Source organism: Colias croceus, chromosome 1 (assembly GCF_905220415.1).
Source record: "Colias croceus chromosome 1, ilColCroc2.1".
NCBI lineage: Eukaryota > Metazoa > Arthropoda > Insecta > Lepidoptera > Pieridae > Colias > Colias croceus.
Window position 1 is genome coordinate 464,746 of NC_059537.1, and position 22,457 is coordinate 487,202.

The window sequence follows — 22,457 nt, forward strand, 5'->3', positions numbered from 1 at the left end:
TAACTTGGATTAACACATAGGATAGGTTTTATCCCGGAAATCGCACGGGAACGGGAACTATGCGGGTTTTCCTTTGAAAACGCGGGCGAAGCCGCGGGCGGAAATCTAGTCTTTAATAATAATAAGAGCAGTTACCGTCTTTGCATACTACCGCTTTGATGAATTTTTGCAATATGTGCCTATAAGAAGTTTATGCTTTTCTTCTTTTTTTCTTCTGCTCTTATTTGGAAGGAATGACTTCGGTGAATTTTATCACTTAGCACTTTAAATTATCATCGTTACATTGAGTTAGTATTATTATTGTCTCTTTGGTTTAATTTAAACGTAGAAAATACAAAATTTGCCTCATGGATATTAAATCATTTCCTTCCGCTTATAGCGGTTTTCCTAAGCTAAACATAGCTAAGCTTTATTATAAACTCAGCTATTCCAACAACAAAATTGCTCACATATTTACCATTATACAAGACGTAGGTACCAGGTAATACGTAACACGACCTTTCATAACATTATATTCAATATGCGCTCAGGTATTCAATTGGATTCGTCGAATTACAGCGGCTTCAGATATAAAATTTTATAGCGGACTCCAATTTTGTTGCGGAGTTGCCTGAATATGATATTTTATAAATGCGATCGGTTTATATCGTAATTTTAAAGCTTTTATTGTAGTTTGGCTTGGTTAACGGTGTATGAATGGAACTACTTTGTTACTTGTGTGGACTTTTAGATTACATTGTTACACAACTACTTTGTCATGATTGAACTTTGAATATGTATTTATACAATTTGTTTATTATAGAGTCAGTATAACATTAGATCAAAGAAATCTATACAAAAATTAAGTTAATATAATTTTGTTCCAGGTGGTAAATAGTGGTGGAACTGCTATAATAAACTGCACGTGGGGAGGCTGGCCAGCCCCTCGGCTGGAGTGGCTCCACAACGGTATACCGATCAGCACAGGCATCGCTGGCGGCCGGGTGCGCGTGCAAAACAGCGGGGAACAACTTGTGATCACTTCTGTGCATAGATCAGATAAAGGGGTGTACCAATGCATGGCGAGGAATGAAAGGGACTCAGCTCAAGCCAGTGCTGAAGTTAGGTTGGGAGGTAAGATATACAATGTTTTAACAAGACAAGAAGTATGGACTACACTTTATTGTACTTATTGTAGAATTCCACAGTCGATTTGATCAGACTGTAAAAGGGAAGGTAATTGGTTGGTAGACAAGTAGGTAATCTGAATTCGGAACATTCCGGGTTAAAATTACTTTCCTATCCCCAGAGTACCGCCCACAATGTTTGGGGTAATTACAAGTGTATTTACGCTATTTATTAACGACGTGACTTACTACTCTAATATTTCAATCCTGTTTCACATACATATTTTATTACATAGCAATGATTGTAGCATTAATGTGGTTTCTAATTACGTTAGTGTTTCCTATTCCGATTATTATATAACGAGTAAATCTGTTGCGAACCAGGATTGAATACATTATCAGTCTCTTGTAATAAGTCGAGGGTTTGCAGTAAAATCAACATTCGAGACAACGGACAAAGTTCAACTAGATTTACGGGACTGAAAGCCAATTATCGTTAACTGTCAGTTTTATTCACCGCTTGAAATATCTATCGATGAATAATTGACCTTTGATTAAATAGGTCTTGAATGGATTGATGACGTCCTATATGAGAACAAACCTTTAAGACATCAGACTTAAAGGTTCTTAATCTATGAACGACGTGTAGAAATATATAAAATGCAGATGTACCTAATAAAAACTATTGTTATATGAAAATCGAACCTACGCAATGATATGCTAGCCTATTTCATGTATCACATATGAATATTTTTCAGATACCGCCCCAGAGTTGCAGTACACTTTCATAGAGCAGGTGCTCCGACCAGGTCAAGTGGTGACGCTCAAATGTTCAGCGGCCGGGTCACCTCCACCACACTTCACTTGGCTCCTGGATGGTCAACCGCTGAATACTATGGCTAGAGGACATCGGTGTGTTTTATGGAAATGTTTTAACCGCGTTTTAATCAAGAGAGAGCAAAAAGAATAAAAAATTCATAACTTCATAACACACTTTAAATGACTTGTAAAATAACACCGGTACTATTTCACATTTCTCTATACAACCCTTTTTCTTTAATAAAATCAATTTATTAATTTCATTGAATTCCATTTCCGACGCTTAATACAAATGTTTTCCATTTTTAGAACAAAATTAACACAAATGAAAAAATTTTACCTTTGAAAACAATGAAACAATAATTATTCTTTCTACAGTTCAAAGGAAGTATTCATTGCTCGATTTATAAAAGCGTCTCTTTATTTGTACTCATTCCAGATACAGTGTGGAACAATTCGCTACGAAGAACAATGATGTAGTGAGCTATCTCAATATATCAGCGGTGAGGTCAGAGGATGGCGGCCTGTATACTTGCAGAGCAGCCAACTCATTAGGAGAAGTGTCGCACACCTCTCGTCTTAATATTTACGGTAATAATTATTAAGTTATAACAACAACAAAGGAAAATAGCTACAGTAAACAATATTTTTAACTACAAAATATGGAACCATAAAAAAAAATAAGTTGAAGCGATATTCACATTGACTTTAATCATTTAAAACTTTTTTACAAATTTTCAGGACCTCCTTACGTGAGATCTATCGGACCAATCAGGGCAGTTGCTGGTCGAGAATTGATTTTATACTGCCCTTACTCCGGCTATCCAATCAGGCAAGTATAGTCAGAATATTTTAGTAAGTAATAGCGTAAGTACCAGCTCCCTACGTTAAAAATATTAATGTTACAGTTTAAAAAAAACATATCATTTGCGTAAAATAAAATACAGGGTTAGTTTTCAATGACCGGCCAAATTTTCAGAAATGGTTCAGAATCGATAACATTTTCGATCTAATGAAAAAAAAACGTTTTTTTTTTTAATTAGTTTTCATTCCTGTCCGCCACTAAAAAGCCAACGTATGGACATTACAAAAGCACAATTCAGTTCAACAACCTAGATAGGTAGAAGTTAGCACACACATAAATTTGGCGATGCGCGCACGCACACAAGTGCATTGATTCTGGCGGTGTTTACGATTTAGGAAATTTTTAAGACATTTTCAAATGAATGCTATTATTTTTATTTTATTTTATTCGACAATAATGTTTTTTTGCTTTGGTTTAATATATAGATCTTAATTTTAAATTTTGGCTGGTCATTGAAAACTAACCCTGTATGTGTACTGCAAACTTATTTAACAAAGATCAAGATGTTGATACTTAAAGCCAAGTAGGTAATTATAAATCGCTCATTATATAAAATTAAATTCCGTGCATTTGAACTGCTGTTTCTACCGAAAACAAATTATTATAATCATCGATAGAATTTTAATAATAATTAAAACTACACACACTTCAAAAGAACAAAGGAGAAAGAAACATGTATTCATATTATATTGTCTCTTTCCTACTTACACAGTTCAGTCAAGTGGGAGCGAGACGGCAAGCAAGTGGAGTGGGACGGCGGCGGCGGCGCGGGGGGCGCGTTGCGCGTGGCGCGGGTGGAGGCGGCGCACGGCGGCGCGTACACGTGCACCGCCACCGGCCCGCACGGAGAGATCGCGCGCCGCGAGCTGCAGCTCGTTGTTAGCAGTCAGTTCGTTTGCTTTTGTAAAGGGAATGTTTGGTAGATTTTAATGGTAAAGATTGTGTAAAGATCTTAACAAAAAAAAAGCAAAAAAGCTAAGAACTTTTAATTGAAAATTTTAAGTTAGTTAAGTATATTTTCGATTATGGTAATAGTGCTCGGATGAAAAAAATTGATTGGTCAATATTGAAGTATAATTATTAATTCACAGAAAATATTATGTAGCTTGCTCTACATCATATTTAAGAAAAAAAATGTATCTCCTTTACAGATCCACCAGAAATAGAGCCGTTCTCGTTCTCAGCAAACCTGCAGGAAGGGAAGCGAGCTCAAGTGAGCTGCAGCGTCATTTCCGGAGATATGCCCGTGCACTTCATGTGGCTGAAGGACAACGGACCAATACCATCTTCATTACAGGTAAATATTATTTCTAAAATATTCTTAGAATAACTATTAAACTTTAAAAAATGGTTCCGAAAAAATTATATTCTCCTTAATTGAGCTCTTAAAGTTTGGAACGGAATTATCACAAAACCTTATGATGTAAATCGTTAAATATACCTAACGTAACATAACTGAGTAAAGTATTTTGTACTAAATATTAAAGTATTACGTACCTAGTAAGTCCAATTTCATAAAAGTGAATGATCTTGCCGGCGAAAAATTTGGGCAAACGTTGAGCGTGTTTACTGATGTAGGTGGAAGAGCGAGGCGCGGATTTTTTCAGCAATCTTGTATTCAAAGAAGTGTCCGCTCGGCACAGCGGCGCGTACACTTGTGTCGCGTCCAACAGCGCGGCCAAAGTTAACTATACCGCAGAGCTGGTCGTCAAAGGTACTCGCACTGCACCGGCACTGCACCTAGACCCATCCCGCACGCCAACACCGTCACGCTTTGCACTGATGATATAGAGACGACGACAGTCGGGGCTGGTCCGTCAGAAAAATTGATGCTGCTATTTTGAATTGCTGATTTTGAGGGGAATTAGTTTTAAACTTTGGAAATTTAGCTTTTTCTGGACTTTTGCTTATGTTGGAAAAATGAAGAAGATTGAAAAGCAGTAGATAGTGATGAGAAATGGCAGTAATTTTAATTTTTCTGGTGGACAGAACCGGAAATTTGTCTGAAACGTTGGGTCCTTATATGCCCATGGTCTGCCCGAAATACTCTTATGGGTACTCTTATAGATCACAATAAATGCAATAAAAATGATCACTTTATTTAGACTAAGTTGTTTTGTTTTTGTTTTGCACATCTTTGGATTACAGATTGCTAGAAGGAAATGGTAAATAATTTCGTTTTTAAATAATAATTTTGAATAAAAAGAAGTTTTAATTTTTACGGAAGATTAGAGAAGGGCCTGTAATATATTTTAAGTGTTCAAATTTAATAAAATCGTTATTGATCTTGAGTAGGTATGGAGCTCTTGCCTTAATATATTTTTATATACAAAAAAGAGGCATACCATCATTTTCATAAATGTACTTAACTACTTACCATGTGATTATTATGCTCAATCATTTTTATAAATTATAAATAATCATAGTAGTTCATAATTTACATACATAACCGAAACATTTTCTTCGTAATCTTTTATGTAGGAAAAAGCTGCTAGGAGAGGTAAGAATCGAGTACCTAGAATAGGTACTGTGTCAGCAACAATTGGATTCACAAACAACTTTGTAAAAAGTTTATATCTAATAATTCATCAAAATGTTTTAGACCTTTTTACCTAAATGCAAAATAATATATTCCATCAATATTTGCACCCTATTTTAACACCTTCGATTTCTCGCATGCTGCAGTATCCCCAAAATGGGTGACGGAACCAAAGGACGAGGCAGTGCTGGCCGGCGAGCCCGTGGCCATGCACTGTGAGACCACTGGCTCGCCTAACCCACAGGTTACTTGGTTGAAGCAAAGAGGTGAGGAACTTTGCTTATAAATTAATCTTATTTGAAACTGTTTTTCTAACTCTGATGAATCGAAACTTGATTTTTTTGCCACATACACTGCGCTGGAACATCGTTTGTAGCTTACAGATGGAGACTAATAAAAATAAGTAACGCTATCATATTAAAATTCTTCATTGTTTCGTCGTACTTTATAATATTTTATCGTTTTATCAAATAAATTTCGACGAATTCAAGACTACATATTTTCATATTATGTTCAGGTTAAAATGCAATAAAATATTTTCAGCTGGATCGTCATCCGACTACATCCCCTTAGTGAACCTGGGCGGTCGCTTCCAGTTCCTCATGAACGGCACTCTGTGGATAGAGTCCGCTCTGCCCTACGATGAAGGCTACTACATGTGTAGAGCTGAAAATGGGGTTGGAACTCCGCTTTCTAAGAATATCTTCCTTTCTGTTAATGGTAAGTTTAAAAAGTTACTATGTTTTTTTATTTTTAAAGTCGTTTATTTGATTAGTTTTACGTGTTTTTTCTCCCGTTACGTGGTCTGTGTTAACAACTATTAAGTTGTTATATTAATAACAATAAAGTTAATTCATTTTTTTATACCTCTTTTGCAATTAAATATAAATTACGATAGAGTTTGCTCTATGTTACTAGGTATAAATGCTATATCATACAAAAACGTCTTTATATATATAAAAAACCAGGCGTGCAATGTGCCGTATATAATTAAAATATATGTGAATAAGTATGTAAAATCTTATACGTGCAATGCACAGAGCCGGCACGGTTCGAAGTGACATCACACAACGTGTCGGCGCGGCGCGACGCGGCGGCGACGCTCGCATGCGAGGCGCGCGGGGACGCGCCGCTGCGACTCACGTGGTCGAGGGCGGTACGACCGCTTGATTTGTCTACTTATAGGTAAGTAAAAGTTTGGTTGTGAAAATGAGCATTTGAAACTATTGAACTTAATGAACTTAATCTATCCATAAAAATGATTAAAAAAAATTATAAAGTATAATATGTCTTCTTAATATTCAAAAATAAAAGCACTATGTTACAGAATAAGTATATCAGAAGCGAAGACGGACAGCGGTCTGCGCTCACAGCTGTACATCAGCCGCACGGAGCGGACTGACTCGGGCGTGTACAAGTGTCAGGCCGTCAACGCGTTCGGACACAGCGATCATTATATCTACTTATCCGTCCAAGGTATTTCTTTTTAAAGTATTATTAGCATATTTTAAACAAGAGCTCCATTTATTCTGCTCATTTAACTATGCGATACTTTAAAAATTGTTGTTTAAGATGGATTAGAATAACAATTATCCATGCACTGCTTTAATTGCTTGTTAAATATTATCAAACTGTCGGACATCATGCTACATGTTGCGTGTCAACGCACCTATAACGCGAGTACTATCTGCATCATCTTGCGGTTCTTTCACGCACTCACGCACGTAGTTGCGTTTGTTGAATTACGCGGCTCTCATTCAATTTATACGCTGCCAGATATTACCTCTAATAATTATTATTATATTATGTCACGTAAACAGAAAAACCAGAGCGTCCCCAATCGCTCTCCGTCACGGAGATCCAATCCCGTGCGGTGCGGTTGTCCTGGAGCCAGGGCTTCGACGGCAACTCGCCGCTGGCCGCGTACGCCGTGCAGCGCGCCGCGCTGTCGGCCGCGGGCGCACTGCGGGCGGACCACTGGGACGCGGCCGACACGCTCAACGTGTCCGTGCACGGTCCGGACCATCCGCACCTCGTGTGAGTCTTGTGTTGATACTGCCCAGGCCCTGCGCAGCTCGTTTCACCCGCATTTCGTGTACAGAGTTACTACTCGCTACGGGCGGACCACTGGAGCGCTGCAGTGCACACGTCCGTGACGTGACCAGTTTTATCCGCATCGCGTCTATGTTATTGTTTTACTGTGATTTGCAGGTGGCTGAATTACTGTAGCTAAAACGGATTTCTGAAATAAAGTAATCTGAACATAATATAAATTATATTTGTTTTTTCAGGCTAACGAAAAAGGGAGATATCCACTACGAAGCTCTACTCAGCGGGTTAAGGCCTCACACGGCATACATGATACGGATAGCCGCTATAAACCAGATTGACCGAAGCGCTTACACTGAACCCGTTGTGGTAAAGACACAAGAAGAAGGTAAGTTATCTCACTTTACCTACCTGTTTAATAGACGGCTGTACTGTAATTATTAAGTTAATAAAAATATAGTTAGACAAAATTTTGTACTACATGTTTGTTGTTACTGGCATTGTGAACTAGTTTTGAGTATCAACCAGTTCTAACTTTTATAGACTTTACTTTATTTTCTTTCTTTGTTTCCAACTAATATTCAATTTTGAGTATCATTTCATTCTAGAATTACAATTTCATGTAAGTGCGTAGTGGTATGAATCGAAACGTCTATGTCCTCTGACTTATATACATATGCGTACGTTGTGCAACACCATCCGAAGCGCTGAGCGCGGTGCAATACTGTAATATTATATACTCTGGGTGCAATATATATATATTATGACGTATTGTATCAACTATCTACGTACCTATATTGTGCACAGCGCCATCCGAAGCGCCGAGCGCGGTGCAGGTGAGCGCGGCGGGTCCGGGCGAGCTGCACGTGTCGTGGCGCGCGCCGCCGCGGGACGCGTGGCACGGCGACCTGCTCGGCTACTCCGTGGCGTGCACTGAGCTCGCGGTGGACGGGATGCACGGGAACGCTACTAGGTGATCGACACAATACTGACAAATAGGAACAAACTGTGTTCAAACCACTTCATAGTATTACTACATAGGTAGTATAAAACAGTTGCTGATGCTGTCCGTCCTTAAATCTTTAAAACTACGCAACGGAATTTAAGTAATGTGCAGAAAGCCCATATTTATAAACAATTACTATTATTATCGTTTATTTATTATGCTTCGTTTCTATACTTTCCATTCTGATAACCAAAAAGCCTAAAGGCTATTTTACACACTGTCCGTTCGATACTTTTCATATTATAAGTTAATTCAAATGTTTTCAAATTCTTACAGAACACTAACAGTAAACGGGTGGTCTGCGACAGAGCTAAGCTTGTCGTCGCTAAAGAAGTTCACGCGGTACGAGGTGCGAGTGCGCGCGTTCAACGGCGTCGCCGCCGGACCCGCCTCTGCGCCTGTCACCGCTACAACACTTGAAGGAGGTAAATTATATAGTTCATGAAATACCAATCCGTTAGACAAACTGAATATAAACACATTCTTATGGTGCTTAATGATTATGGCACGATAAAACAGTTAGTTTTGTCACAGCATTAACAGAAAAAAAAATCTGCGGAATTTCCATAAACAAACATTATCTACTTCAGCAACAGTCCAACCGCAACGCCTATATTAGATACGATATAATAATATGAACTTATGCCATCGTAATAATGTATATTGTCGTTAATAGTACCCGAGGCAGCGCCCTCCCGCGTGACATGCTCTGCGCTGTCGTCCTCAAGCGCGAAGGTGTCGTGGGGCGCGCCTCCCCCCGCACTGCGCGGCGGCATCATACAGGGGTACAAGGTCATCTACGCGCCGCTCACTAGTAACCATGGTGAGTGAATAAATACACTTTGAATACCACCACTAAACATATTTTGTTTATTTATTTAAAAATATGTATGAAATATGAGAAAACTATAGTATGCAAAAAGGAGAAGAGAGAGAGAGAAACAAAAGCATAATTTGCACAAAAAAAGGCCTTATTGCTAAACAGCGTGATGGGTTAGTACAAACTTGATATTGCAATACAATACCCAACACCAACACCTACGATTAGTGAAGTTAGTCCATACAGTGTACACTAGAGCCACCGCTAATAATGGTGAATGCTGATGTAGACAGAATTATTACGTTCATAGCTCACGGACAAAATAATTACACAACAAACAAACACATCAAAACTGCTGCATATTGGAAAAAAAAGCGATCGATTAGACTTAATTTTTAATTAATCGAAGTCCTGATTTAAACATTATTGCTATCCCTATTCTCTAGCATAATCTAACATTTAAGTTATTTTTAATTAATTATTGATTATAATTCCAGCGGACGTGGCAGAAATCAAGCGAGTAACAACAACAGACACGTACCTGCACACTCTGCACAAGTACACCAACTACTCGGTGCAAGTACTCGCCTTCACCAGCGCGGGAGATGGGAAGAGAAGCCCGCCTGTGTACTGCATGACTGAGGAAGATGGTGAGTTTGCAGTATTTGGTAAGAAGGAAATATAGCAGTGAAAATAATTTTAATTACCTTGACTACATGAATATCAAGTAGAGACTTAAAATAGCTAAATAGTACTGGCGAAAGTTCATAATCAAGTAGTAAATCCAGATGTGAAAATATAATCACACATTAGTATAACATAAAATGACTACATGAATGTGTTATTTAAACATTTACCAATTACTATTCATACCTCTGTAAATATTGTCTTATCATCACAGTTCCATCGGCTCCAGAAAAGATCAAAGCTCTCGCATACTCTAGTGACTCGGTCCTGGTGAGCTGGTTACCGCCACTCCATCCAAACGGCATCATCTCTCACTACACCGTTTACTATCGGGAAGCTGGCAGGTAATTACAAATCTTAGCGGAAACGCATGAAATCTACTTCAGATGCATTGTGTTCTTTATCCGTCTCAAGAATAAGTTTAGAGGAATAGGTACATTTGACACAATGGGAAAGACATAAATTAAAAATTTTCAAAAAATTACACCATCTACTTCTACAATGTAAAGTTGCAAGTATTGTTGCTCACTTGACTTTAGCTATTTTTCTTCTAAAATGATATTCACCATATTATTATAATTATGACAGGTGAGTTATTAACTAATTTTGTACATATACAGGTTGGGAAAGCACTCAAGTTTCACAGTGGCTGCGGAGAAAAGCCCCGAGCTGGAGCTGCTTTTCCAGGTGCGCAATCTTATGGAGAACCAGCTGTACGAGTTCTGGGTGTCCGCCACCACCGGCTCTGGAGAGGGGGAGTCCACGCTCGTTGTGGGACAGGGACCTAGTGCTAGGAGTAAGATTGCATAATATCATGTTTGAATTCTGATCGAATAGTTTTAAATATGTTATTACTTGATATACACAGTAATTTCTTTGAAAAAGAGTGGCCTTCCTTGTGGAAAAAAGCTGATGGCAATTCAACATTTTTTCTTGTTTTTCACTGCATGGAAAATACATAATATTTTGAAAAAAATTTAATGTATATTTTTTCCTTGAAACAGAAAAAATATTTCATTGGACCGATCGTAATATGTACGGAAAATCAAGATTGAGACATGTTTATTTACATGGTTAATAGGTTTTTTTTTTATTTTTAACAATGCAGTACCAGCGCGCATAGCATCGTTCGGCGGAGTGCGTGCGGTGCGCGTGGGCGAGGGCGCGCTGCTGGCGTGCTCGTGCGTGGGCGCGCCCGCACCGCGCTCGCGCTGGGCGCACCGCCTCGACCCCGTCACACACCACCACTTCTACCAGGTCACGCGCAAGGGACACCTGCATATACGCGGTAAGTTGTTGAGTTAGTTCTATAACTGAAGTCAGCTCTTTGTTTTGAGTGATGTTTTATTTAACTTAGATCAGTATATTTACTATATTTATTAGCTAAGCTTCGGGGTTTCACTCCTGTTGGTCGTAGCGTAATTATACATATATAGCCTGTAGCCTTTCTCGATAAACGGGCTATCTAAAACCGAAATAATTTTTCAAAGCGGACCATTAGTTCCTGAGATTAGCGTGTTCAAACAAACAAACCCTTCAGCTTTATAACACAGCTCAACAAAAAAACAATTTTTTTTTTGTTGCCCTGGATATTTCTACAGATTTATATATTTCAAGTACCCAGATTGTGAATGTAATCATTAAAATTATTTAATTGGCTCTAGTTTTTTTTTAATTTGGATTTTCATATATAAAAATTTCTTACGGCCCTTCAGAGTACGGGTTACTAACAAGTGTTTATTTTTAGGTGAATTACGTTTTCTGCACATTTATTCGCTCAGACATAACCCTATTCTATAAAACTGACTGTAGAATATCAGAATATTAAATGGTTTCTGTAAAAAACATTTTTATGAACAACAATGTTCGGTTTGTATTGAGTTAAAGAAACCCAGTAGCACTTGGTCAGCAAAGTGGATAGGTATACGAAATTCCCTTGATGTTTTTATTAATAGAATTAGACAAAGCAAATTCATTAGGAATAATAAAATTAATAAATATGAAAATTTAGGCCTTTGAGGGAATCTAGAAGTATAAGAAGAATACCCGATGGCCCTACAGGACGGGCGTGTCGACAATTGATAAAAAATGAAAATTTAACAAAATTTAATAACTGATGCTGAATGTAAATAATGGAGAGATATAGTATTAATTAATTTAAGTTTAATTTAAAACACCAAATTATAAAGAAATGGCACAACAGTTGTTTAAAAAACTTCATTATTTTATGAGCAAATACGAGCATAAAGCTACACTTTGCCCACAGTCTCCTGGATAGATATCCAGTAAATCTGCGGAATTTCTGTGAGAAACAGGAAGAACACATCGAAAAAGAAGTAAAAATTATGGAATAATGGTATCAGGGTATATGGGATCGTCACATGATGGCAGATTACTGATGGTCCATAAGAAAACTATTGTCCCAAAATTAACTAAGAAGAGAAGCTTATAAAATCTATTTCCTTGTACTATTTCATAAGTTTTAATGATTTTTCTCTATTTTTATATCCATTTGAATTAATTAAATACTAAAACAAAACAATAAGTAAAACTTTGTAATAAATAAATGATGTAAAACAAATATACCTTCTATTTCATGCTGCGTTTTAGAGTCTAGTAAGAAAATTAGGATAAAAAAAAACTAGAGCCAATCTACCAAAACCATTAATAGTTCTATATATAATATGCATTAAATTATTCGAAACCACTTTCACATCCAGGGCAACAAAATCATTGTTGACCAGTGTAATATTAAAAAAGTATAGATTTGAAAACCTAACCGGACAATTTTATCTGTCTACTATATTTCTGTATCAATATCATGTTCCTTGCAGAGGTAAACGAGCAGTCATCGGGCAACTTCACGTGTACAGCGCACAACAGCATCGGCGAGGACTCGATAGTGTACGTGGTGTGGGCGCTGGGCCCGCCCGGCGCGCCCGCGCTGTCGCTGCAGTACACCACCGCGTCCAGCGTGCGCCTGCTGTGGCGCCTGCCGCCCGCCGACTCGCCCGTGCTTGGTGAGATTGCAAAAGACAAACAATAATAACTGCGTTAAAAACAACCGACTTCAAACTTGCACTTGCAAAATTCACAAATACCTACAGACAAAAATGCTCATAAAATAAAAACAGGATTCAAACGACGAAGCATAGCTAGTAAATATAGTAAATATACTGATCTAAGTTAAATAAAACATCACTCAAAACAAAGACTGACTTCAGTTATAGAACTAACTCAACAACTTACCGCGTATATGCAGGTGTCCCTTGCGCGTTTTGAAGTCGGTTAAAAAAGAGCGTGTGCCAAGCAACCGTCAGAAGTGAAACTTCTTTGGCAGGATTTAAAGATACCAAAATCGACTTACTCCATTACGTGACGGCCTTGAAATTTTACTCTCAACGCCCCTTAACTAGTAGATTACTTCACTACACTAAACTAAATTAAGAAGTTTCATTTCAAAGAATAACCAACACACTTCAAACCGACAAGTAGATCCAATAAAATTTTCTTTACAAAAATATATGTTTAACATTCATTTTTTTCAAAATAATTTCAGGTTACGTTCTCCATTACAAACAAGCTTCAGAACAAGAATGGCACAGCGTGGAACTGTCCCCAGAGCTGACGTCATACACGATGGACATGTTGAAATGCGGCACCACGTACAACGCGAAGATTCAAGCGCAAAACAAAATCTCGTTAGGTCCCCCGAGTGAGGTTCTCACTGCTACAACTAGAGGAGGACGTACGTTTTTCCTTGCGTTTTAATTACTTTTTACAAACATAATATTTATTTAAGTCAGATATGTGTGTGGCCGTGGCCGTAAATGTACTAGTATCTATGACCGAGACTACAACAATGGCTGTGCCTAATGCCTATGACTAAGACCACGAATCTCGACGACCGACCACTATAGCGATGATCAAGATAATCATTGTATACACCAGGTCCCAAGCCACCGAAGCCGGAGGAGCACGTGCACATGAACGCGACGGCGATCAAAGTGAACCTGTACGCGTGGCGCGACGCCGGCTGCCCCATTCTTGGCTTCCGCATCGCTTACCGCCGCGCGGGGGATGAGCATTGGATCAAGGTCCTTAAAATCATACCTAATTATTTTACATGTATAGATTTTTCTCCTTTCTGCAACATAGATAGTTATAGATGTTCCCCTCATATTGGCCATAACATGATGTTATTAGAAAAATCACGAGGAAGAGATGTTGTTTTACTTCCTATTAAAAAAAAATACGTGTGGCACTCGGGGACTGCCGCGGTAAAGCTATTGCATAGCATGCCTTCAAGCCACACCTCCGTGCCTGTCGGAGTGGGGAGCGTGAGGTTTTTTTATTGTTTGGTTACGGGATTTCTGGATTCGGTCCCCGCGCTCAAGGCCCGCGATAGAAGCTATGCAATAGCTTAAAAACTTAAGAGTAACTGGATTGATTTAGATCTTGAGGTACAGTGAGAATCATACATAATAATATGCGAAGGAAAATAATTTTTCGCAAATACACACCATCTGATCTTTGACACAATGTTCTCCTATTCATGCAGTAATAAACGTGTGGATATTGCAGGTGGGTGAGACGCTTACGGGCGCGAACCACGTGCTGGGCGAACTAGCACCGGGCACGTGGTACGAGCTCATGGTGGAGGCGTGGAGCGACGCCGGCGCCGAGCGCGTCACGCTCCTCGCAGATACGCACACGCTTGCTGGCGGTATGTGATATTAATATCATTAAGTAATAACCAAACATAGATGAATAAGATGTATTCCTTAAGTGGGTGTCAAAATAACAACTTTTATTTAATTGTGCTCGTCGATACATTAGTAGAATTAATTTACCTAAGACGGTATAAAAAACATTTACATTCAAAATACCTCTTAAGGATTTTGGTACAATTTTAACTAGGTAAGTTCGTTTTTATTCTTGAAATTCTGGAACAAACATAATTTATTATCCACTTTTATTAACTTTTAAATTATATTTCATTAGTAAACCTACGACTGATTGCGTATCATACTCAGTAACATCGTTAATGTTGTAAACGTAGTAGTAAAGATACCTCTAGCCACAGAATAATAACTAGTAGCTAGCTACTCTAGCATAAAATTATTTTGTAACTAGCTTACTACCCGCGGCTTCGCCCGCGCAGTCAAAGAAAAACCCGCATAGTTCCCCTTTCCCGTGGGATTTCCGGGATAAAACCTATCCTATATCCCGCGGTGAAAAGTAGCCTATGTCCTTTCTCGGGTCTCAAAATATCTCTATACCAAATTTCATGCAAATTTGTTCAGTAGTTAAGGCGTGATTGAGTAACAGACAGACAGACAGAGTTACTTTCGCATCTATACATATAATAAATCTGTAGAAGGGTCAATTCTGTACATTGAAAATATTGAAAAAATAAATAGCAGGGGGTGTTACTGGATCGATACCAAACCCAAATATGTGAATAAAAAAATTTTTGTCTGTCTGTCTGTCTGTCTGTCTGTCTGTCTGTCTGTCTGTCTGTCTGTCTGTCTGTCTGTCTGTATGTGAAGGCATCACGTGAAAACTAGCGGTTCGATTTCGATGAAACTTGGTATAATTATACCTTATTATCCTGGGCGTAAAAAAGGATACTTTTTATCCTGGAAAAATACGTAGAAAAAAAATAATCTTAATTTTTCAGTTTTATCCATAGACGTTGTTCCGTAGAACCGCGAACACACGTTGCGTATTATTATAGGCCTAGCCGTATTTGGGAATTGGGTCCAATAGATATTTATAAGATTTTATTGTCAGAGGTACCTACTCAAAATGGAGAAATAAACCATCCACGCGAAGACCGACATCCGCGCGGACGGAGTCGCGGGCGGAAGCTAGTTTATAATATTAGTATGGATTACATAAACAACTATCGTATTTGTTTTGACAGGTCGTATCCCGTCGCTACGTCGCGCGGAGCCTGGCAGCGCGGCGGGCAGCGCGCGCACGGGCGGCGTGCGCGCCGTGCTCGTGTCGTGCGCCGCCGCCGCCGCGCTGCTCGCCGCCGCGCTCGCCGCGCTGCTCTGCCTGCTGCATGCTAAGCGCAAGTGAGTGACACACACACATGCCAGGCTTGATACACGGACATACCACAGAAATACACCGCACACGTATTGATATATTCGCGATATATCGCGGCGGTCTAGAAGGGTCTTAGTACGCAATGACAAAAAGAAAAATGATGGTCAGAACGCTGGTACCGGCGGACTACATCTTTTTTATGGGCTATCGGTAAATTCTAAAATTTTTGTGTCACAAATCGTTTGACTTTCGCTATTTATACGACGAGTTCGACTAACGCCCACGCGACTAGTCCGCCGGTACCAGCGTTCTGACCATCATTTTTCTTTTAGTCATTGCGTAATAAGACCTCTGTAGAACCGCCATTCTGTTACAAATGACCCGAAATTTTGTGTCAGTATCTCCCGGCCTATGTATGTGTCATATTTTGCAATTGTTTATAAATACAGGGTGATGTAATTGGTGTAGTACGAATATCTAAAAATCTATGAAGATTTTTGTGATACAGTAAATGGAAGAATTATAGACTATTTTACAGTATTTAATAAAATCATTTAATTTTTTGTTCATTTTCATTAGAAATGTCAATTTTTCTCACCAAGGTGGAAATTTGGATGATAAGGATCTTGTTAGAAAAATATAAATCAAATTACTAATTATACCCGGCGCGGCCTAAGATGATCCCTATGACAGTTCGTCTTAGTGATTGCTCGTATGATGGATCGTGTCGATACTTTACTATTTTATAGGCAAAGGCGTGGTTTGCATTCAGCCACGTCGGTAAACATGTTTTTACAAATATTATAAAATGAATTTTTAACGTCTATTATGTAAACGAAACGGTAAGTAAAACGAAAGTTTTCCAAAACATAAAAATGCACCTTATCATTTTCTCGTAATTTTTAACCCGTTTAACACAGTGTATATTATTTTATCATGAAAATGGAATCCCCCATTTAATTTTTCTATAACTTATATTATCATAGGTAAGTAAATTAACGCGAACGGAAATTAATTAATTAATTATGCTGCGATCTTCTGTTCCATTCAATAGTGAATGAACTATAGCTTAAGCATGGAAAAAATGTGAACTCGTTTCCATTATCGAAATTTGTTTATCGATACTTTCCGCACTAGTCGATAAATGCCAACGATGTAAGTTTTGAAGGACGTAAACGTAAAGTCAGATTGATATAATTTCTCGTAAATGTTAAGAATTGTTATAATGCCAACGGAATATCATTGTAATAGCATAAAGCTACGTAAAAATTAATAAATGCCATTTTTAGATGCCTCCAATATGTTTCTAATTTAATGGTGACGCCATTACAAGTTTGTCTCTTGAGAATAACTGTCAGTGTCATAGGGATCATCTTAGGCCGCGCCGGGTATAATAATCAGAGTTATCACATTATTAAAAAAAATAAGCCAAACTATACACAATTTTTACTTGATGCAATCCTCAAAGATCATGGACATAGTGTATTGCGTCTTCCACCATACCATCCAGAACTCAACCCAATAGAGTTACTATGGGGCATAATTAAAGGGAAAGTAGCATCACAAAATGTGAACTTTAACTTGAAAACTGTGGAAGAATTATTTAGAAAGGAAGCAAATGCCATATTAGTCTGGATATGTTTAGTGACGTTTGGAGAAAGACGCGAGAACATGAGGAAAAATATATTCAATTAGAACCAAAAGTAGATAATTACACTGACTCATTTATAAAATAACATTAAGAAATTCCGACGGCGAGTTCTTCGAGCGATGAAAGTTTCAGTGAAGTAGAAGATTACGATTAGGTATGATTAAATAGATTCTTCTTCTTCTCTATAGATACTGCTCTCTGAATTGGTGGTAAATGTTAAAACTGTTAAACTGCTAAGACGATTCAAAAGTGCTTCTAGAAGAAGTCTAATTGTATAAATGTTTGAGTTTGAGTTTAAAACCAATAGTGTGAAAATTATACAATAAACATGTAACACATAATATTTGTTAGCGCGTATTGGTAGGTATTACGTACTTACTACAAATATAATATTTCTTAGATATCTTTACTCGACTAAAGTCAGGACAAGACTGCTCCGCAACTGCAGAAGATGTCCGTTATTTAAAGATTATGTAACGTTATGATAAGATTTGTTTTTATGACCTGAAATTTAATTATTATTTGATAATTGAATGATTATTAATACTTTTATCCAATTGATTATTATTAGAATAAATAATTAACTTCATCAATTGATTTACTTTTAAAGTATAATTTTACAGGTAAATTATGAGAGCTTTCATAATTATATTTGCATAATATATTTATCTACAACGCACCCATTTTACAATTCAAGTCTAAAATGAAACTAGAGTCGCATTTATTTTTGAACATACTGTAAGTGAAATTGCATAAGTGTGAGTACTGTGAACATGCCAGCTTTCCTTAATTGACCGATACACACGTGGTAACTGGTAGACCTTTGAATTTGAAAACCAATTCTAAGTCTAATTCTAAACTAGTACTGAATATAAAAATAGCGTACCCATGAAATATTTAAACTTGCATAATATTTTAAAATTATTTTAGTTACTTCTATTTAAAAGTTACCTACGATTCTCATTCACAGATTTTTCTGTTTCTCAAATGACCATTACCTAAGGGACAACAGGAAGCTCAGCGAGAGCAATGAGGCTGAAAGAGAAAAGCTTAGAGAGGGACAGAAACTATATTCATCGTCTTCTATCAATGGCAACGAGAAGTCAAATGATGACTCATCAGGTATTTCCTTCGTATTTTAAAGCATAAGTTTGTTTTCAAAATTAATCTCATCTCATGTTTTTGAAATTAAAGAAATTTTTATTAAAGAAATAATTATTAGAAAAATTATTACTAAAAATTAAAAAGAGGTCATACGAGCCATAATGTATTCAGTGAACACTACTAAAATTTACGCATATTGTAGCGGAGCTGTACGAGATCAGCCCGTACGCAACGTTCGGCGGTGCGGCGGCACACTCGCTGCAGTTCCGCACGCTCGCGCGCCGCGACGACGACGCGCCCGCGCCGCACCGCCGCCGTCGCGCTTGTGATCACTATCGATACGGTGAGTTAGCAACGCAACACATATCCTGTAGGTACACTGCGTTTTAACAGATACTACAGTGTGTTCATTGCATACTGTACACTTTACATAGCAAAGTAAAACACACAGAATATTGCACACAGACACGCACACACTGTATACTGCTATAAAATACATTTCAATGTTCTACAAACTTACCCACACCATTTTATGTGTATTTGAGTACTTATCATGGCGCTTTTTACTTAGTACACAAATGTGATATAATCTTCGTGTATAACAGACGAGTCGAGCCTGTCGAAGTGCAGTACAGTTGAGGCGCGGCACCGGCTGCGCGCGCCGGCCGCGCCCGCGCCCCTCGCGCCCGCACCGCCCGCGCCGCCCGCCTGGCGCGAACGATCCGACTCGGACGACTACAGTGACAGCGCTGCCAATACCACCACTAAGGGTAAGGCGGTAGGACAATTTGTTAAGGCAGCGTTGTGGGGACTTATAAAATGATGGATAAATTTCGATGTAGATGATAAAAACCTATTAGAAATAATAAAAATGACATTGTGTAAAGCTAATTAGATTTTCCTTACAACATACAATTGTTTTATGAACTGAATTTATAATTATTGATCTGCGTTATGAATCTAATATTATTCAGTTCAGATAACTTCTATATTATTACCTGTTCCTAAACATCCTTATAAGTTTATCTTAAAGTAACACTTTTGAGGAACATTACTCCTTAAATTCCAAAGTATACCAATCCCATAATGATGAACAGGTTCGGGTTCGGGTGGCGGCAGCGCATACGGCAGCGGGCGGCGCACCGCCAGCAGGTAGACCAGGTACCTCCCCGACACCCGCACACCGCACCCGCACCACATACCACACCCCGCACCTTACACCCCATACCCTGTAATTAAACCTAACCTAATATACACCACATTCCCCCATCATCCCTTCTGTGCTCCACACAACACTGTCAACGTGGAGATCAATAACTGCCGAACTGCTAGATATCAATTACATCCATACACAAGAAGAAAACAGAAAATCTAACTTGAAATGTCTTATCACAGCACCAATTTTCGAACAACCCAGATTTTAATTTACAATAATAATTATTTACCATTTATTTTGAAGTTGTACAGTCAGAAATTATTGTACGTTCATTTCACACTGCCATCTTATCATTTTTCAATACGACGCCTACAGGCTCTGTTTCCTTACCTTTTCCATCTTAAATCACCAAAACAGCTTTAATGTAAGCCTCAAAACACAAAAAGACGTGTAATTCACGCACAGCTTTATAATTATTGCTCAATAATTTCTAACTACCCTCATTTGTAACAATTTGTCTATTCTATGTTTATCCATACAGCTTATATCCCTAAATGTATTTGTTTATGTGGTAAAGAAAGGTTTTAACACTACATTAATGTGACTAGTGTTTCTTGTCCGTCAGCGGAGGCCCGGCCGGGAGCGAGCTCTCGGGGTGCTTCGCCCCAATACCCCCTGATATATCTTCATTGATAGATAAGTAAGTAAGATACGAGTTTTAAAAACTCTTTTGTGTGTAAATTATTTTGGGAAAAGAGAGCTTTTTTTTCCTCCAAAGAGAGTTTATTTTCATAAACTTCAAAAATATTATAAAATTGATTAATATCTATTAATTTCAGATACCAACAGCGGAAGGAACAAGAAAGGCGGGAATGTACGATACACGTGTAACATTCCACAGTCCAATATATAGTTTTTATACATGTTTAGGGAGCTCGTCAATCTTAGTTCTAATGTATAGGATGATAGGGACTGAAATGGCATGTTATTGCGATTTAGGGGTGGTGTATGTAAAAATAGGCCTCATCTCTGCCACAAAAAATATGTTAAGAAATATTGAATACCAATAATGGTCATAGCTTGAACTCTTGATAGTCAATCTAAGTTTTCCGTCTGTTCTTGCTTGCCAATTTGATGGTTATTTTATAAGCATCTTCAAATAAAGCCTAGACTCTAAGAGCATTGGATTCTGTTTATATTTCTGAGATTTAAACGCTTTGGAAAGTGATGGGAACAAGGAATCTAAGAAGGGAAGAAACTACTATTTTTAATCTGATAACTTTATCGTATATATAGATTATTATTGGAGAGGTGTTGTTTTCTATGTTTTCATTCAAGGCTAATCAAAGTTCATAATATGGATCAGAAAAGTGCAATGGAACTCATAGTTATTATAGAAAATAATATTCAGCATGATCCCCTTTTTGATGTATAGGGCTACCTACATATTATTATGTTTTATTTCAGTAGATATTTTTACTACCAAAAATCACAAATAATTTCGTCCTTTATTATGTGTATAAGTGTGCTAGCTTTCGTGTACTTATTTTGTATACCATTAGTTTTTAACTTTTAAATTCCAAGTTCGAGAAACGATAGAACAAATACCCTTACAAAACATATTTCTACACGTTTTATTTGCTTAAGAGCGTGACTGATTTTAGCATGGGTAAATACTTATTACCTTTTATGAACAAAATAAAATTGTGTTCAAGTTTACTAAGAACTTTTATACTTCCCTCCTGCAGCGTATTTTCCTCCTCAACTTTTATAGAATGTAGGTACTTTTTATAAGAAATGAAATGGAAAGAGATGAATGTAATTAATTACTTTAAAGTTTAACGTTTAAATAGAGCATGACTTTCATAGTTTAAAACTGAAATAAAATCTTTAACTGAAAACTTATATTTTGGTTAAAAAAATATCCCTTCGGGTGACTTTTTAAATTTTAATAATTGTTAACCAGTAAAAATTAAGGTCTTTAAAATCAACCTCAAAACATAGTAATTCGTAAGCCCATTGTAAACCGTGTTAAATAGTGTGAGATAGTACATATATGGCAATAAAATTATAACAATTTCCATTTAAAAGCTGGTTTACACTTGAATTACAGGAACATTAAAGAATGTGCCAAAAGTTACCTACCACGGATCTTATATCTATAAATTTCAAAAATGATATTGAAGATAAGTTTAACCTTTGCAAATTGAAGAGACACGCAGAGACACGCTAATAAATAAAGGTACTAAAATTCAAGATGTAGTTAACTAATACAGGAAACCTAAGTGTTTAATTTAAAAGGTGCGTTATTTTAAATTATAATATTATAATACTAGCTTCCGCCCGCGACTCCGTCCGCGCGGATGTCGGTCTTCGCGTGGATGGTTTATTTCTTCATTTTGAGTACCTAACTCTGACAATGATATCTTATAAATATATATTGGACCCAAATACGGCTAGGCCTATAATAATACGCAACGTGTGTTCGCGGTTCTACAGAACAACGTCTATGGATAAAACTGAAAAGATTAATTTTTTAGGGTTCCGTAGCCAAAATGGCAAAAACGGAACCCTTATAGTTTCGTCATGTCCGTC

General features: G+C 37.6%; 1 protein-coding gene across 1 annotated transcript in view; it reads left to right on the forward strand.

Moving 5' to 3' along the window:
• Positions 1-22,188, forward strand: part of LOC123697383 (Down syndrome cell adhesion molecule-like protein Dscam2) — a 33,459-nt gene extending 11,271 nt beyond the window's left edge. The window contains exons 3-33 of the mRNA XM_045643881.1: positions 867-1,113; positions 1,865-2,018; positions 2,365-2,516; positions 2,667-2,757; positions 3,503-3,675; positions 3,942-4,087; positions 4,369-4,504; positions 5,476-5,595; positions 5,873-6,049; positions 6,370-6,514; positions 6,657-6,805; positions 7,150-7,366; positions 7,621-7,766; positions 8,186-8,351; positions 8,661-8,809; positions 9,061-9,207; positions 9,702-9,854; positions 10,106-10,235; positions 10,512-10,687; positions 11,000-11,179; positions 12,726-12,911; positions 13,451-13,639; positions 13,843-13,988; positions 14,476-14,617; positions 15,821-15,977; positions 18,573-18,724; positions 18,909-19,049; positions 19,312-19,476; positions 19,804-19,858; positions 20,488-20,562; positions 20,702-22,188. Coding sequence (XP_045499837.1) covers positions 867-1,113; positions 1,865-2,018; positions 2,365-2,516; positions 2,667-2,757; positions 3,503-3,675; positions 3,942-4,087; positions 4,369-4,504; positions 5,476-5,595; positions 5,873-6,049; positions 6,370-6,514; positions 6,657-6,805; positions 7,150-7,366; positions 7,621-7,766; positions 8,186-8,351; positions 8,661-8,809; positions 9,061-9,207; positions 9,702-9,854; positions 10,106-10,235; positions 10,512-10,687; positions 11,000-11,179; positions 12,726-12,911; positions 13,451-13,639; positions 13,843-13,988; positions 14,476-14,617; positions 15,821-15,977; positions 18,573-18,724; positions 18,909-19,049; positions 19,312-19,476; positions 19,804-19,858; positions 20,488-20,562; positions 20,702-20,753 — 4,614 coding nt within the window. The 3' untranslated portion in view covers positions 20,754-22,188. The remainder of the gene's footprint in view (positions 1-866; positions 1,114-1,864; positions 2,019-2,364; positions 2,517-2,666; positions 2,758-3,502; positions 3,676-3,941; positions 4,088-4,368; positions 4,505-5,475; positions 5,596-5,872; positions 6,050-6,369; positions 6,515-6,656; positions 6,806-7,149; positions 7,367-7,620; positions 7,767-8,185; positions 8,352-8,660; positions 8,810-9,060; positions 9,208-9,701; positions 9,855-10,105; positions 10,236-10,511; positions 10,688-10,999; positions 11,180-12,725; positions 12,912-13,450; positions 13,640-13,842; positions 13,989-14,475; positions 14,618-15,820; positions 15,978-18,572; positions 18,725-18,908; positions 19,050-19,311; positions 19,477-19,803; positions 19,859-20,487; positions 20,563-20,701) is intronic.
• Positions 22,189-22,457: the final 269 nt, after the last annotated feature.